Source organism: Typopeltis vanoorti, chromosome 20 (genome assembly GCF_054136105.1).
Source record: "Typopeltis vanoorti isolate ZY-2024b chromosome 20, IOZ_Tvanoo_1.0, whole genome shotgun sequence".
Lineage (NCBI taxonomy): Eukaryota > Metazoa > Arthropoda > Arachnida > Uropygi > Thelyphonidae > Typopeltis > Typopeltis vanoorti.
In genome coordinates, this window is record NC_143568.1 from 17251931 (window position 1) to 17267588 (window position 15658).

Sequence of the window (15658 nt, forward strand, 5' to 3'; positions counted from 1 at the left end):
ATCAAATGACCAAATCTGTGCTCAGTATTCTGTATGCAGTGTTAATACTCCTTTTTGGAACTCTAATTTCTATACTTCTGCATGTCAGTGATGTCATCATTTCTTTAATCCATTTTGTTGCCTTCACTATCAGTCAGTGTGGCCTCTGAATTTCAGGTTACCATCTACCATCACCTCCAGGTCCCTTATTCTCCTATTATATCTCCCCAAGTTTTATACACAGCATTCCATACCTGTCTTCCAAATTTCATCTTTGCATTTCAGAAATTATACTTTGAGTAGCATTGAACTGAGAGCCTCTCTCACTGCCTACACAAGCACACTATTCAAATCATTCTGGATGCCACAACATCAGTTTCTGCTTCTCATACTTCTCATAGCTCTCCCCAACTTGCATTATTACCTGTAAACAACTGCATATTCCCAATTAATCCTCTGGGAGGAATGCACTGCCTGAGGGGTGTAGTGAGTGTGTAAACTGTGAATGAGTTTAAGCCTTGTGTGAGAGAGTTGACTTCCCACAATGAGTCTTTGGCTCCTTGGAAGTCTATATTAATAATAATAATTATTATTATTATAAGTTAAACAATAATGATCCTAAAATTGGCTCATGTGCAGCATCACCATTGACTTTCATTTCTTAGGCTACTACTCTTGCATACACAATTTACTGATATCCAGCCAATCTGTCTATTATCCAGTCATATCCATTCTAATTTAGATATCATCTTGTCTGTGGTAATCAGGAAAAGGCCTTTGCAAAATCTAAATATGCTACTGTATCCATCTTACCTCTTCCCATCGAATATGCCATTTCCCTGTTATAATAAAGAATGCTAAACATGATCTTCTCTTAATAAGTCTGTTCTGATCCTCATAGAATATCCTATGGATTTCAGCTGTATTTATAACAGTTCTTATCTTAGCTCTCATTGTCCATTAACAACTTAGCAACAAAAACAGCAACTCCAGATACTCTGATCTGCCTGTAATTTGAAGCCTAAGTCATTGCACTTTCTCTCTCTTTTATGAAATGGAGTGATTTTACTTGCTTCATTCCCTGAACTTTCCATGTTGTGTAAGGCTTTATTAAACAAGCATTTCAAGCATGCTCTTAACTCCTTGGAAAATTTCAATACAATACATGGTGATCTTTCAGGTCTAGCACCTCATTTATTATGTTTACTTTGTTCTATCTACTTAGTCCCTGCTAATTCTACTTCACTTAGAAAACTAGAGTGAGTTTCATTCTCACTCTAGTTTTGTATAGTACTGCACTCACTACTATGAAATAAATATCTTGATGAATTGTTTATTATTCTCCACTTGAATGAACTTCATTCAAGCTAAACTAAATCCTCTTCATGATTACTTATCTGTTTTCATTATCCAATATCATTATCAGCAGTTCGTGATATGTAATGAAAGGTGTGTTTGGAATATGTAACAACACAGTATATGTTTACATTATTAATAGCTTACTGTTAACTTTTTTCTTCCACATTAGCCCGCTATTTTATCTGGACTTTAATATTGTCCTATCGTACATTTCAGTCTTTTAAGGCATTTTTGCCGGCCTGGCTGGCTGAGTGGTTACTGGATCTGCTCTCCAGCCAAAAGGCTGTGGGTTCGAATCCCGCCATGGGCATGGATGTTTATGAGTGTCCGTGATTGGCAGGAGATGGTGTGGTGTAGTTGCAGTCAGTTGGTGGTTGAGCAGTGGAGACAGAGCTGTAGAGCAGGTACCCTCCCTTGATGAGTCCTTGGACTCCCTGGAGGTGTCAAATAATAATAATAATAATTTGATAGCTATATTGAACCACCTACCTCTTCTTCTTCTTTCTTGTCTTCCTCTTGTCATCTTTGCATGTAACACATATTTTGCTGACCTTTTCATGTGAGCCAAGGCCATCCTCTATTCTGTCTTCCTGGTGGTAAGCAGTTCATCACTCTTGTCATTAATCTTTACAGAGGTTTGGGTATGTACAATGGATGCCCAGGAAAGATGGTCAGTTCTCCAAGTGGGTTATATATTCTGTTGTGAACTTTCCATCTCCACAGTTCTTACACAACTCTTTCTGCCGTGCATTCAAAGTCCAACCCTTCTCCTCCAAAGTCAGGAGATTTTTTATTATTATTAATTGGAGTATCAACTTCTTGGTTTCCAATCAAATGTCTTTTTCACCACAGCATATCATTCAATTGATTAATAGTATTATGGACTTGGTCTAGTTCAATTTTTCTGACATATTCCTAACTTATGAATAATGGATCCCAAGTAAATCAATGATCCACCAAATATTATGACTTTGTAAAATTAACTTTTAGACCTTTAAAAATCAGTAAATTTTCTTATTATAAAGTCAGTGTCATCATAAGCAGTTATCACTTGACCACAATGGATGATATGGAACCTAATTTCAATTCCCATAGTTGTAAAGAAAGCATTTGACATCCCAACATTTCATCATCTTAAACAATGTTGGTAACATCCCACATCCTTGTCTCAGATATCTGGATGTTAAGAACTCTGCTTATACTAGTCCAAACACTTACAGCTGCTCTGCAACTTCGGTATATTCACTTAACAGATTGATGATTGACTTGCTCGCATTTGTCCTCTTCATTGATTTCCATAGTCTCTGCTAATGGGATATGAGCATGGGCCAGCAGTAAAGCAAGCCTGTTCTTCTGATGCACATAAGGCAATGCTCCACTCTAAAATTCCAGTTATCATTGCACTTTATTATTATTATTATTATCCATGCCTCCATGGAGTCGAAAGACTCATCGTGGATGGTCCTTCCTAAGAAACACAAAGTCTATCAAGACTCATCGAGGGGAGGTCCCCCCTAAGAAACACAAAGTCTATCATACCACCCCTTAAACTCATTGACCGTTCTCACTCTCACCACTCCATCAGGCAATGCATTCCATGGTTCAACCACTCTCCATGAAAAGAAACCACTCCTCACCCTCTTGCTCATGGTTTCCTTTCGTAACTTCCAGGGATGGCCTCTTCTCATCACTCCTTCCTGTTGTTCAACCAAGCAAAAGAACTTCCCAGTGTCAACCCTGTAACCACCTCTCAACAGTTTAAAAGTCTCAATCATATCACCTCTCCTTCTTCTATCCACCAAACTCTTCAGTCCACATTCCCTCATCCGATCCTCATAACTAACATTGTACAGTCCTGAAACCATCTTTGTTATCCGCCTTTGCACCCTTTCCACAATTAATTTATCCTCTTCAAATCCTGGGGACCAAATCTGAGAACAATAGTCTAAGTGTGGTCTGATCAGAGTATTATACAATGGAATGATAACCCTTTTATCGCTGGAGGTCAGTGTCCTTCTCATTATTATAGCAATCCTCTGTGTTACCTTCACCACCTTTGCAATATGTCCCCTAAATTTCAGGTTTCTATCAATCATCAACCCCAGAGCTCTTGTCTCCGCTACTTCCTCCAGTGTGGCCAGTAGGAGGAGAAATGACTGTGGAAGAATGATATTGTGCGATAAAAATGGGAATAGAGTGACTGATGTAGAGGACATAGAATTGTTCAATGACCACTTTATTGGAGTATTTCATCCTGGAGGATTCAGTTTTAATGCTAGAGGGATAGGGCAGGTTCAAGATTTAGAGGTACAGGAGGAGACTGTGTTTCAAATACTGAGTACTCTGGATGGCAGTAAAGCTGTGGAACTGGATGGTATTTCACCACGAGTTTTGAGAGAATGTGCTAGGGAACTGACATTGCCTTTGACCTGGCTTTTCAATGAAAGTCTGGCTACTGGAAAGGTGCCCATGAAATGGAAGGAAGGTAAAGATAGTGCCATTGCATAAGGGCGGTAGCAGACTGGAAGTGTCTAATTATAGACCAGTCTGTCTGTCATCAGTAGTTAGTAAGATCTTGGAGAAGGTAGTGAAAGACCATATACAGCATTGTGCAGATGAGAGTAATGTTATCTGTGAGAGTCAACATGGATTTGTGACGGGGTGCTCTTGTTTTAGCAATATGCTAGCCTTTTATGATAAAGTTACAAGAGCATTAGATGAGGGAAAGGCATGTACTGCTATTTTCTTAGACTCAGCAAAGGCATTTGACAGGCTGCCACATGATAAGCTGATATTTAAGTTGCAGTACATAAGTCTGGATGTCCGATTGGCCAACTGGATTCATGATTAGCTGTCCGATAGGTATCAGAGAGTTGTGTATGGTGGGGTAGTTTCAAGGAAGCAGAAGGTTACAAGTGGGGTCCTACAGGGCTCAGTGCTGAGACCTATATTGTTTAACCTTTATATCAATAACATTGTCAGTGGATTGCAGGGGAATGTTCAGTTGTTTGCAGATGATGCAAAGCTGGGAAGGATTATTAGTAATAGTGCAAATGCGACAGCCCTGCAAGAGGATTTGAATAAGCTAGATCGATGGGAAAATGAATGAATGGGGTGTCGGTTTAATGCAGCAAAATGTAAGGTCTTGAGGTTTGGGAAACATCGATGGGACACTGCATACTCTATGGGAGGCTGGAGGAAGTAGGGGAGACGAGATCTGGGATTGATGATTGATAGAAACCTGAAATTTAGGGGACATATTGCAAAGGTGGTGAAGGTAACACAGAGGATTGCTGCAATAATGAGAAGGACACTGACCTGCAGAGATAAAACAGTTATCATTCCGTTGTATAAGACCCTGATCAGACCACACTTGGACTATTGTTCTCAGATTTGGTCCCCAGGATTTGAATGGGATACATTAACTGTGGGAAGGGTGCAAAGGCAGATAACAAAGATGATTTCAGGACTGTAGAATAATAGTTATGAGGATTGGCTGAGGGAATGTGGACTGCAGAGTTTGGTGGATAGAAGAAGGAGAGGTGATATGATTGAGACTTTTAAACTGTTGAGAGGTGGTTACAGGGTTGACACTGGGGAGTTCTTTCACTTGGTTGAACAGCGGGAAGGAGCGATGACACGTGGCCAGCCCTGCAAGTTATGAAAGGAAACTGTGAGCAAGAAGGTGAGGAGTGGTTTCTTTGCATGGAGGATGGTTTGACCATGGAAGGCACTGCCTGATGGAGTGGTGAGGGCTAGAATGGTCAGTGAGTTCAAGGAGTGGTATGATAGACTTTGTGTTTCTTAGAGAGTGACCTCCCCTCAATGAGCTTGATTAACTTTGTGTTTCTTAGGAAGGACCTCCCACGATGAGTCTTTTGACTCCATGGAGGCCTGAATAATAATAATAATAATAATAACTTTTCCCATAGAGTATGCAGCGTCCCATCGATGTTTCCCAAACCTCAAGAACTTACATTTTGCTGCATTAACTAATACTGCCATTCATTTGCCAATCTATCTTGCTTTTTCAAATCCTCATGCAGGGCTACCACATCTGCACTATTACTAATAATCCTTCCCAGCTTCACATCATCTGCAAACAACTGAATATCCCCTTGCAATTCACTGACAATGTCGCTGACATAAAGGTTAAACCATGTAGGTCCCAGTACTGAGCCCTGTAGGACCCCATTTGTAACTCTCTGCCTCCTTGAAACTGCCTCACCATACACAACTCTGTGATTCCTATCGCACAGCCAATCCTGAATCCAGTTGACCAATCTGACGTCCAGACCCATGTGCTGCAACTTAAATATCAGTTGTATCATGTGGCACCCTGTCAAATGGCTTTGCTAAGTCGAAGAAAATGGCAGTACATGCCTTTCCCTCATATAATGCTCTTGTAACTTTATCATAAAAGGCTAGCATATTGCTAAAACAAGAGCACCCCTTCACAAATCTATGTTGACTCTCACAAATAACATTACCCTGATCTGCCCAATGTTGTATACGGTCCCTCACTACTTTCTCCAAGATGTTAACAACTGCTGATGACACACAAACTGGCCTATAATTAGACACTTCCAGTCTGCTACTGCCCTTATGCAATTGGCACTATCTTACCTTCTTTCCATTCCATGGGCACCTTTCCCGCAGCCAGACTTTCATTGAAAAGCCAGGTCAAAGACACTATCAGTTCCCTAGCACATTCTCTCAAAACTCGTGGTGAAATACCATCCAGTCCCACAGCTTTACTGACATCCAGAGTACTCAGTATTTGAAACACACTCTCCTCCTGTACCTCTAAATCTCAAACCTGCCCTATCCCTCTAGTATTAAAAATGAATCCTCCAGGATGAAATACTCCAATAAAGTGTTCATTGAACAATTACACTATGTCCTCTGCATCAGTCACTTTATTCCCATTTTTATCCCACAATATCATTCTTCCACGGTCATTTCTCCTCCTACTGGCCACATAGCTAAAACATTCCCTAGGATTTTCTTTGGATCTTAGGGCCAGTCTCTTCTCATATTCCAGTTTCACCTTCCACACTATACTAGTCACTCTCCTGGCCTGTGTCTTATATTCTTCATGCATCTACTATTCACCTGTCTCCTTATATCTCTTCCATAGCCTCTTTTTCACATGCAGTTCCTGTTTAATATTGTTTGTCATCCACTTTACTCCATGTTGTGTCCTCTTCTTTATTCGTGGAATACAGCTTACTATTGCTGCTAACAAATATTCCTTTACAATTTCCCAAGCACTAACGATATTCCGTCCTTCCAATTCTTCCCTCCATGAAACTTTCCCAAATTGACGTCTAAGACTATTATAATCACCTGCCTTATAATTCCATATACATTCCCATCTCTTTGATACTCCTGCATGTCTATTCATCTCCCAAGTCAAAACCATATGGTCACTCTCTCCAAATGGTGGGAGAGATGGCATCTCAGTTATTATCAACTCTTCTGATGCTATGACCAAATCCAAAACTCTAGAACCTCTTATTCCTGAGAAAGGAGTGTGCTATGCATTATAATACTAAGAGCAACTCAACATGAAGATATTTTATACATGAATTTGTATTTGTTTGTATGCAAGACTCATATAATTTCTTGTAAAATATATCTTCTGTTGGGAGAAAAAGAAAAGCTTGATTTAACTCTCCCTAGCTAGTGAATCTAAATAAAACACTTTTATTTGTATTTAGTTTATGTTAAAAACATAAATATCATCCCTAAACACATTTGTCTTCATTAATAACGAATTGTTGAAATACCTAAAAATTAAACTAAAAAATGATCAAAACTCTGTTTGGTTGGTGGGATATAAAATTTACTTCTGATTATAAAGTACATCATAATAGCTAGATTTTATGTATATAAACATGGAACACCTGAATATGATACAGTGTATTTAAATTATATTATTGTGTTTTCATTTAATGTGAATCTTTTTATTATTATTATTATTGTTCCGGGCAACTCCAAGGAGTCGACAGACTCATCGAGGGAGGCCCTAACATCATGTCAAGAACAACTATTCGACATTGAAACAACATCTATCATACCTTGCCTTGAACTCATTCACGGTCGTAGCACCCACAACAGACTCTGGAAGCTTATTCCACTCATTCACCACTCTCCAAGTAAAAAACCTAGCTCTAACTCCCTTGTCAACCATGCTCTTGCCCAGCTTCCATGCATGGCCCCTAGTCCTCCCACCACCAGTCATATTTTCAAAAATATCTTCTGTATCAATCTTATAGAAACCCTTCAGTAATTTGAATGTCTCAATCATATCACCCCTCCTTCGCTTATCGTCCAATCTCTGCAACCCATAAATCTTCAACCTATTCTCATAAGGTTCATTCCACAGACCTTCTATCATCTTGGTCACTCGTCTCTGGATCCTCTCCACTTCCTCCCCATCACGAAGAAACCCTGGTGACCATAACTGGGCACAGTAGTCCAGATTAGTTCTTATCAAGGCTCGATACAGAGGAACAACAACTTGTTTGTCTCTGCATGTTAAAGTATTTTTCAGAAGCCAAGTGATTTGATGAGCTGATTTGGTCACTTTTGCAATGTGCCCCCTAAACTTCAATTCCCTATCCACCAACACTCCCAAATCCCTGGCCTCATCAATCTCCTGGAGTACGGTTCCACCAATGCGATATACTGCTGTTATTCTTTTCACCCCAAAGTGCATAACCTTACACTTTGCCACATTAAATTGACATCCATTTTTCCTAGCCCAGTCCTCCAAACTATCCAAATCATCCTGTAAAATTTTGACATCCTGTGCACTCACAATTGCTCTACCTAACTTTGCATCATCAGCAAACAAGTGACCACTTCCTCTCAAATCCTTTCCTATATCATTGATGAACAAATTGAAAAGCAGTGGTCTAAGAACAGAGCCCTGCGGCACACCACTAGTCACAAGCCATCTTTTAGACTCCACTCCTGCATAAACCACTCTCTGGTATCTCTCCTTCAACCACTCTCCTGTCCATCTCACCAACCCTATATCTATCCCCATCTGCTCCAGTTTACTGATTAGGGTTCCATGTGGTAACCTGTCAAAGCCCTTGGCAAGGTCCAGTAGTATCACTGTAAACCCATTACCCTTATCCAGTTCAGCCATCACTGTGTTATAAAACATGAGCAACCTCATGAGGCATGATCTACCCTTCACAAAACCATGTTGTCCCCCATACAATATCCCATTTTCATCTATCCAATCCTGTATTCTTTTCTTGACTAATTTCTCTAAGACCTTGACAATGATTCCTGATATGCTAATCAGTCGGTCATTTACAACAGCAGTCTTGGAACCACCTTTATGCAGTGGAACTATTTTCCCCTCTTTCCACTCCCTTGGGACTAACCCAGACCCGAGACTCAAATTAAACAAAATGATCAAGGGTACTGACAATTCTTTAGTTTCTTCTCGTACGACACGAGCTGGTATACCATCCAATCCCACGGATGTATTGACATTGAGGTTATGCAATAGACTACTCACCTCCACTTCATTCACCACAATTCCCATATAATCTACTGGTTTATTCGTTTCTGCAATGTCACCACCTGGATGATATATACTTGCAAAGTGCTCACTCAGGAACTCAACTATATCTTCTGCACTAATTAAATATACATACTTAATATATAAACATTTTTTAAGAATTTGTAACATGGTGTGTTTTGTTTATTTTTTATTCACTTAGGTCAAAGTTACAGCTGAATTAATTTCTTCTGGCAAAAATCCATTTACAGGCAAGTAATTATCTCATATTTTAGTTATAATATAGAATTAAGTCTGGCATGACACTCAGACTTGATTCCGTAATGAATCATTATAACTGGCTACTGCAGCATTCATTTAATATAATTTAGAATGTGATAAATACTATTTTAAAATAATTTTGTTTTGATAAAAAACATACCTGTGTAATGTTTTTATTATTATTACGGCAACTCCAAGGAGTCCTTATCATCAAGGGAGACCCTAAACATCATGTCAAGAACTATTCAGCATTTACACAGTATCTATCATACTTTGCTTTGAACTTTTCAAGGTCATGGCACCCCACAGTAGACCCTGGCAACCTATTCCACTCATTCGCCACTCTCCAAAAAAAACCTAGTTCTAACACCCTTGCTAACTGCACTCTTACTCAGTTTCCATGGATTACCTCTAGTTCTCCCATCACCACAACCACACTTGTTCTGAAAAATTTCCTCTGAATTAATCTTGTAAAAACTGCTTAGGAATTTGAATGTCTCAATCATATCGCCCCTTTTCCTCTGATCAACCAATTTCTGTAATCCACAAATCTTCAACCTGTTCCTGTAAGGTTCATTCCATAGACCTGCTACCATCTTGGTCACTTGCCTCTGGATCCTCTCCTCCCCATCACCAAGAAACCCTGGCACCCAGATCTGCTCATAGTTGTCAAGATGGGGTCTTATCAAGGCTCGATAAAGAGTCCTAAGTCTTTGGCTTTGTCAATTTCCTGGAATACAGTTCCACCAGTGTGGTAAACCACTGATAATCTTTTCACCCCAAATGTTCAAGTCAATTTTTCTGTATTATATCAAAAATTGGTAGTGGGAAGAAGAGTAACTCACTGAAATCACTGTCACATAAAAAGATGTTAAATAAGTTAATTATGAAATTTTCTTGAGACTATAAGAACTAAAAGTGTTATTCCTAAATAACTAAATCTCTGCATATAATATAAGGTTTGAAGAACCAACATGGATTTTATTATTATTATTATTATTATTACTACGGGCGACTCCAGGGAGTCCTTAGACTCATCGAGGGAGGCCCTAAACATCATGTCCACACAGCTATACGACATTTTCACAGTATCTATCATACCTTGCCTTGAACTCACTCACCGTCATAGCACCCACAACAGACTCTGGCAGCTTATTCCACTCATTTACCACTCTAAAAATAAAGAACCCAGCTCTAACACCCCTGTTAACCACACTCTTGCCCAGCTTCCATAGGTGTCCCCTAGTTCTCCCACCACCAGTCCTGATCTCAAAAATATCCTCTGAATTAATCCTATAGAAACCCTTTAGCAATTTGAATGTCTCAATCATATCTCTCCACTTTTCCGCCTATCAACCAGTTTCTGCAACCCACAAATCTTCAACCTGTTCTCATATGGTTCATTCCATAGACCTGCTATCATCTTAGTCACTAGCCTCTGGATCCTCTCCACCTCCTCCCCATCAAGAAGGAACCGAGGTGACCAAATCTGGGCAAATCATGAAGTATCGATCAAGATAATTGATCGAGTCCATTTCTCGCCTTCCCACACTAAATTCCCTCTACTAAATACCCATTTAATTTGTGAACAAATGAGGATGGTCTGACTAAATTGGCATTGGCTAAAGCTATACATGAAACATCTTTATGTAATATTTCAAACAAAAAACACCACATTCAGCACCTGTAAAATCCTCCTTCTGTTAGTTTCTTAAATGTAATGTTCACTAATTCATTTTAGTAGCTGTATAACCAGGGTTGCTTAAGGGTCAAAGTGAGATAACTAAATGTGTGGAGATCTCCACACATTTTTAGTGAATCCAGAGAACTAACTAAAAATTTCTGACATTTCACATGGTGCACTCTTTCAGTACATACCTACCGGGTACTGAAGTAATAAGGATGGACTGGACTTTGGGACTTAACAAACCAAATTGTACTCTCTACTCGCTTAAACAAGAAATAAACATGAGGAAGATTTCATGCCAACTAGTGCATCACTTGGTTATACAAGGCTCCTGCTGCTTTCATCAGGGAGCCAGTGTGAACAGTGGAAAGGTAGATACTGCAACAAACTCCAGCTCATCATCTAGAAGATTAAACCAATATCAGAAGAATGGAATATAGGTACCATCAACATAAGATGTATCATTGGAATGGAAATTGAACTTACGAAGAACTAGAAAAGTACCACGCGGATATAATTAGTGATACCGAGACAAATAAGACTAAAACAGGTGAGATTCTACTAAATAATAAATATAGGATATTATACTCAGACAATAATGATCAAGGAAAAGGAGTAACAATAGCATTCAACATCAAGCATGAAGATAAATAATTGATTGGAAGGCAGTTTCAAGTACAGTTATATGGACAAACTTCAAAGGCACAATCTTCTTTGTGCCTATGATCCCACAAAAAGTTCTCTTAAGGAAAAAGTGGAGGAATTTACCGAGTCATTACAGCAGGCATATGATATAAAAAAATTAAAAAAATGGAAAAGGTGGTCCTTATTGGAGATTTATACAGCAGAGTAGGAAATGAACCCCACCAGGCATATAGGAAATTTTAGAAAAATTTGGAGAAAAGGACAACACTAATAATGGTGGTAAGTATTTGTTGGATTTCTGCCTAGGTTATGGATTAGTCATTACTAACACCAGTTACTAATTTATGTTCCAACATAAATTATGTGTGCAAGTTCACGGAGAGAGAAGATACAAGAAATAAGAAAATCTTCATCACCGTGTCATTCCTGATAGTGATATCTTCATGCTGGTTTGGTATACAAGAGCGTACAGAGGATTTAAAATTGGAAGCCACCATCACTTAGTGCTAAGCGGGATAAAAATGAACATCGCATTGAAAAGAACAGTATATAAGAACATTTTAAAAAAGAATTAAAGTTAAGTAGCTTTTACAGATGAACTGTAGACTTAACTACTGAAACATTATTCAAGAAATAATAAAGCAGTTTGAAAACAAGAACCAAACCTTTTTTTTTTTTTTTTGATTGATTGATTTAGCTGGGAAGCATGTGGAGAAGTTGTTTGTAAGAATAAATGAAAACATCATGGTAGACTAAAAAATTAAAGAGGCAGTCCTAGAAAAGAAGAACACATACCAAAAGTTCCAGCAAATAAGTTGGCAGATACCCTAAAAGAATAATGCAAGACAGCTGGGTTAAAAGTAGCAAAACAAAATTCATAGGAAGATTTAGTAAAAACATAGAAAATAAATATCAGGCAGGAAGTAAAATATTCTGGAGGCCATTGAAAAGTTTAGAAATGGTGGAAAACAGTACTGTAAAAGTAATGAAAGATGATAAAGGTGGAATGAAAACTGAAGATAAGAATATTCCAGATGTCTAGAATAATTACTTTGAAAGACTGTGGAGGTATAAAAGTTTTTGCAATTCAGAGGGCATGGTCAGAAGGTCAAATTCCAGAGACTGGAGTATAGTTCTCATGTATAGAAAGGAGAATAAAGTTGAATGTGAGAATAACAAGAATTTCTCTGTTAAGTGTTTGAGGTGAGATTTATGCAAGCATACTTAAGAAGAGGCTAAGAAAAATTGTGGGAGAGAAACTTGAGAATTATAAGCTGGTTCAGGCCAAACAGAAGTTGTTCAGATGAATTTTCACTTTACGACATGTAGTTGAGAAATCATGGAAATATGACAAGGATCTCTATAAGTTTTGTAGATCTGGAAAAGACATATGACAAGGGGGCCCAGAGAAAAGCTTTTCAAAATACTACAATTATATGTGGTAAATGGAACATTAGCCCCATATAATGGGGCTAATGGAACATTCAAGTTCCATATCAGGTGAAAAGATGCACATTATCTCCATTATTGTTCATCATCTATATGGATTGCATTATGAAAGAAAGTGACATTAAACGGCTATTAGAATTAAAGATAGAAACATAGAAAATTTCAGTGATTCTAAAAGGAGAACCTATGAACAAGTAAAATGTTTCAGCTATATAGGTAGTTTTTATTGAAGTGCTAACAAGTAATATAATGATTTGGAGGAAGATTGTTGATCGGAGATTACTGTTAATGTAAACTTAATTGTGTAGTACCCTCATGGTATCCTGTACACCCCATGAGGGTAAATATCAGGAAATTGATTATTATGAGTTGTATAACCCACATGATTTCATCCTCCCTTCCTTCTTTTCCTTAATATACCATCCTTTTTAAATATACATCTTTAAATTATATATGAGGCATGTCCAGAAAGTAAGGTCCATACAGAATTTACTGCCAAATGAGATGAAGGAGAGGAATTGCCATGTGTGGTAGCATAGAATGACTTATTAAGCTAGCTGTTGACCATTTTACTTTTGTGATGTTATCATTTGTTGTCTTCTATGAAGAATTTATAATGAATGCTGTGATCAAAAAATCCTGCCACTTGCAAGGTTCAGCGTGTGATACAGTTTTGTTGGTGGAAAAGCAGTGCTGCAGAAATTCACCGACGACTGTGTAAGGTTTACAGGCCTAACATAATGAGTGACAGTCATGTTAGGCAATAGTGTTGTTTGTTTAAAGAAGGGTGCAACAGTGTTCACGATAAAGAGCACAATGGCCAGCCAAGTGTGGTGACAAACAATTTGGTGGAAACAGGGAACACAAAAATTTGTGAGAAGTGCTGTTTCACAATTATGGAAATTTCTTTTGAATTTCCAGAAGTTTCACAATCAGTCATTCATCAAATTGTGACAGAAAAGCTGGGATATAAAGGTCAAAATCCAGACCAGTTTTGAAACGTTATTGAAGTACGGTAATAGTATATATAATAGTATAGTAATAAGGTGTGACACCTTTTGCCTATATGGAAATATGACTTCTGCATTACTTCAACCTTGATATTACTTCTGGGTTTGGCTCTCACTGATGGGACCTCAATAAAAGTTAAAACCAGGTAGTGACCCTTCTCATAAATCATAACATTATACATGTCTGTAAGGATATGTGCTTTGCATTATGGGATACCAAGGCAAGTGATGTGAAGTCATTAGCCTCTATATATGTGTTGCCCAACCCTGAAGTTACTTTAGGTGCAAACTTTGTTTGCTTACACTTAGATAAAGGATTAAACCAAGAATATAATTTCTTGGCATCTTTAATTGATTTCTATATTTAGTTAACATAAATTTAGAGTACAGAAACATATAACAAAATAATTGAATTTCTGACTGCAGATATGTCCAATTCTGATCTTATTCAAAGACAACAAATCTACTAGATGTTGCTGTAAAATATTAGATACTTCCCTAATAGTGTTTTCTGGATCTTTTTTTCTAGAATTGAGTTTGTGTTATATCTGGAAGCTCGGCTTTTCTGGGGGTTTCATAAATTGTCTTGGTAGTGCTCCCAGCATTCCTATGAGAAGTGGAACTGTTTTTGCTCTTTCACTTCAAATTCATCAAATTTCCATATCCAGATCTTTATACTTTCTCAATTTTCATGCACTTTTTTCTTCTACTCTACTGTATCCTAGTATTGCCACTTCAAGTAAATTTATTTTCCACATGTATCTATGCCTAAATTTTCAAGTTCCATAATATCTTTATTTTTCAGTTTCTGCAACTCTTTCATTTGTATGTTTCTATGAGGTTTTGTAAGACAGGAAACCATATTTCCTACACAAGTACCAGAATACAGCTTCTACATCATGCCTTTGTTTATAGTCTGTTTGAGCAATCCTTCTGCAAGAAATAATCATATTCCTTATCTTTTTCTCTCCTCCTCCTTCTTTGCATAGTCAGCATTTGCTATCATTACTGATCTTTTCAGAATTTTTGTTGCATTACTTTATTACAATAAAATACTACTTCTTGAGTAGCAAGTGACAAACTTCTCTCTTTCTTTATAATGCCCTGCTGAAGCATTCTAAGTCAATTATTATTGACAATAATAATTGTGACTAAGTCACAATTATCATTGTCACAATTATGACTAAGTCATTTATTATTCTAATTCAATTATTATTGCATTATTATTAGCTTTGCTCTTTTCTACAAACTTTCCCAAAATATTTTTGTATGTCTGACAATCATTTCCTACTCTGCTATTTAGCATGGCCCAACATGGACCAACTTTTCCTTTTTCATTGTGTCAGTTGCTTTCTCTAAAGCCTCAAGAAATTTCTCCACTTTTACCTTAGTAGAACCTTCTGTGGGACCATAGGCACAAATAAGTATCATTGTCCAGTTCCCAATTTTGATGTTTGCCCAGATTACTCTTTGAGACTGCCTGCCATTCAAGAAGATTAACCTCATATTTAGTGTTGAATACTATGGCTACTCCATCTTTTTGTTGATTGTCATTGCCTGAATATAACATTTTTGTATTTATTGCTCAGATTTTTTCCAGTAGCTGACTTTTCGCTGTTCGCCTTGATTCCCTGGTGAAAATGACGAGAGCCTTGTTTAACCGGGCGACGCTCCAGCTGGCATGAAATTTTGTAATTTGTACCATCATTATGTATTTTGGTT

The 15658-nt window shown here is 37.8% G+C and overlaps 1 protein-coding gene across 1 annotated transcript in view; it reads left to right on the plus strand.

The window, feature by feature from the left end:
* The window catches only part of LOC150095256 (uncharacterized), a 500251-nt gene that overhangs the window by 409345 nt on the left and 75248 nt on the right, over positions 1 to 15658 (plus strand). The window contains exon 19 of the mRNA XM_090410231.1: positions 9087 to 9135. Within this exon, the coding sequence (XP_090266357.1) occupies positions 9087 to 9135 (49 nt within the window). The remainder of the gene's footprint in view (positions 1 to 9086; positions 9136 to 15658) is intronic.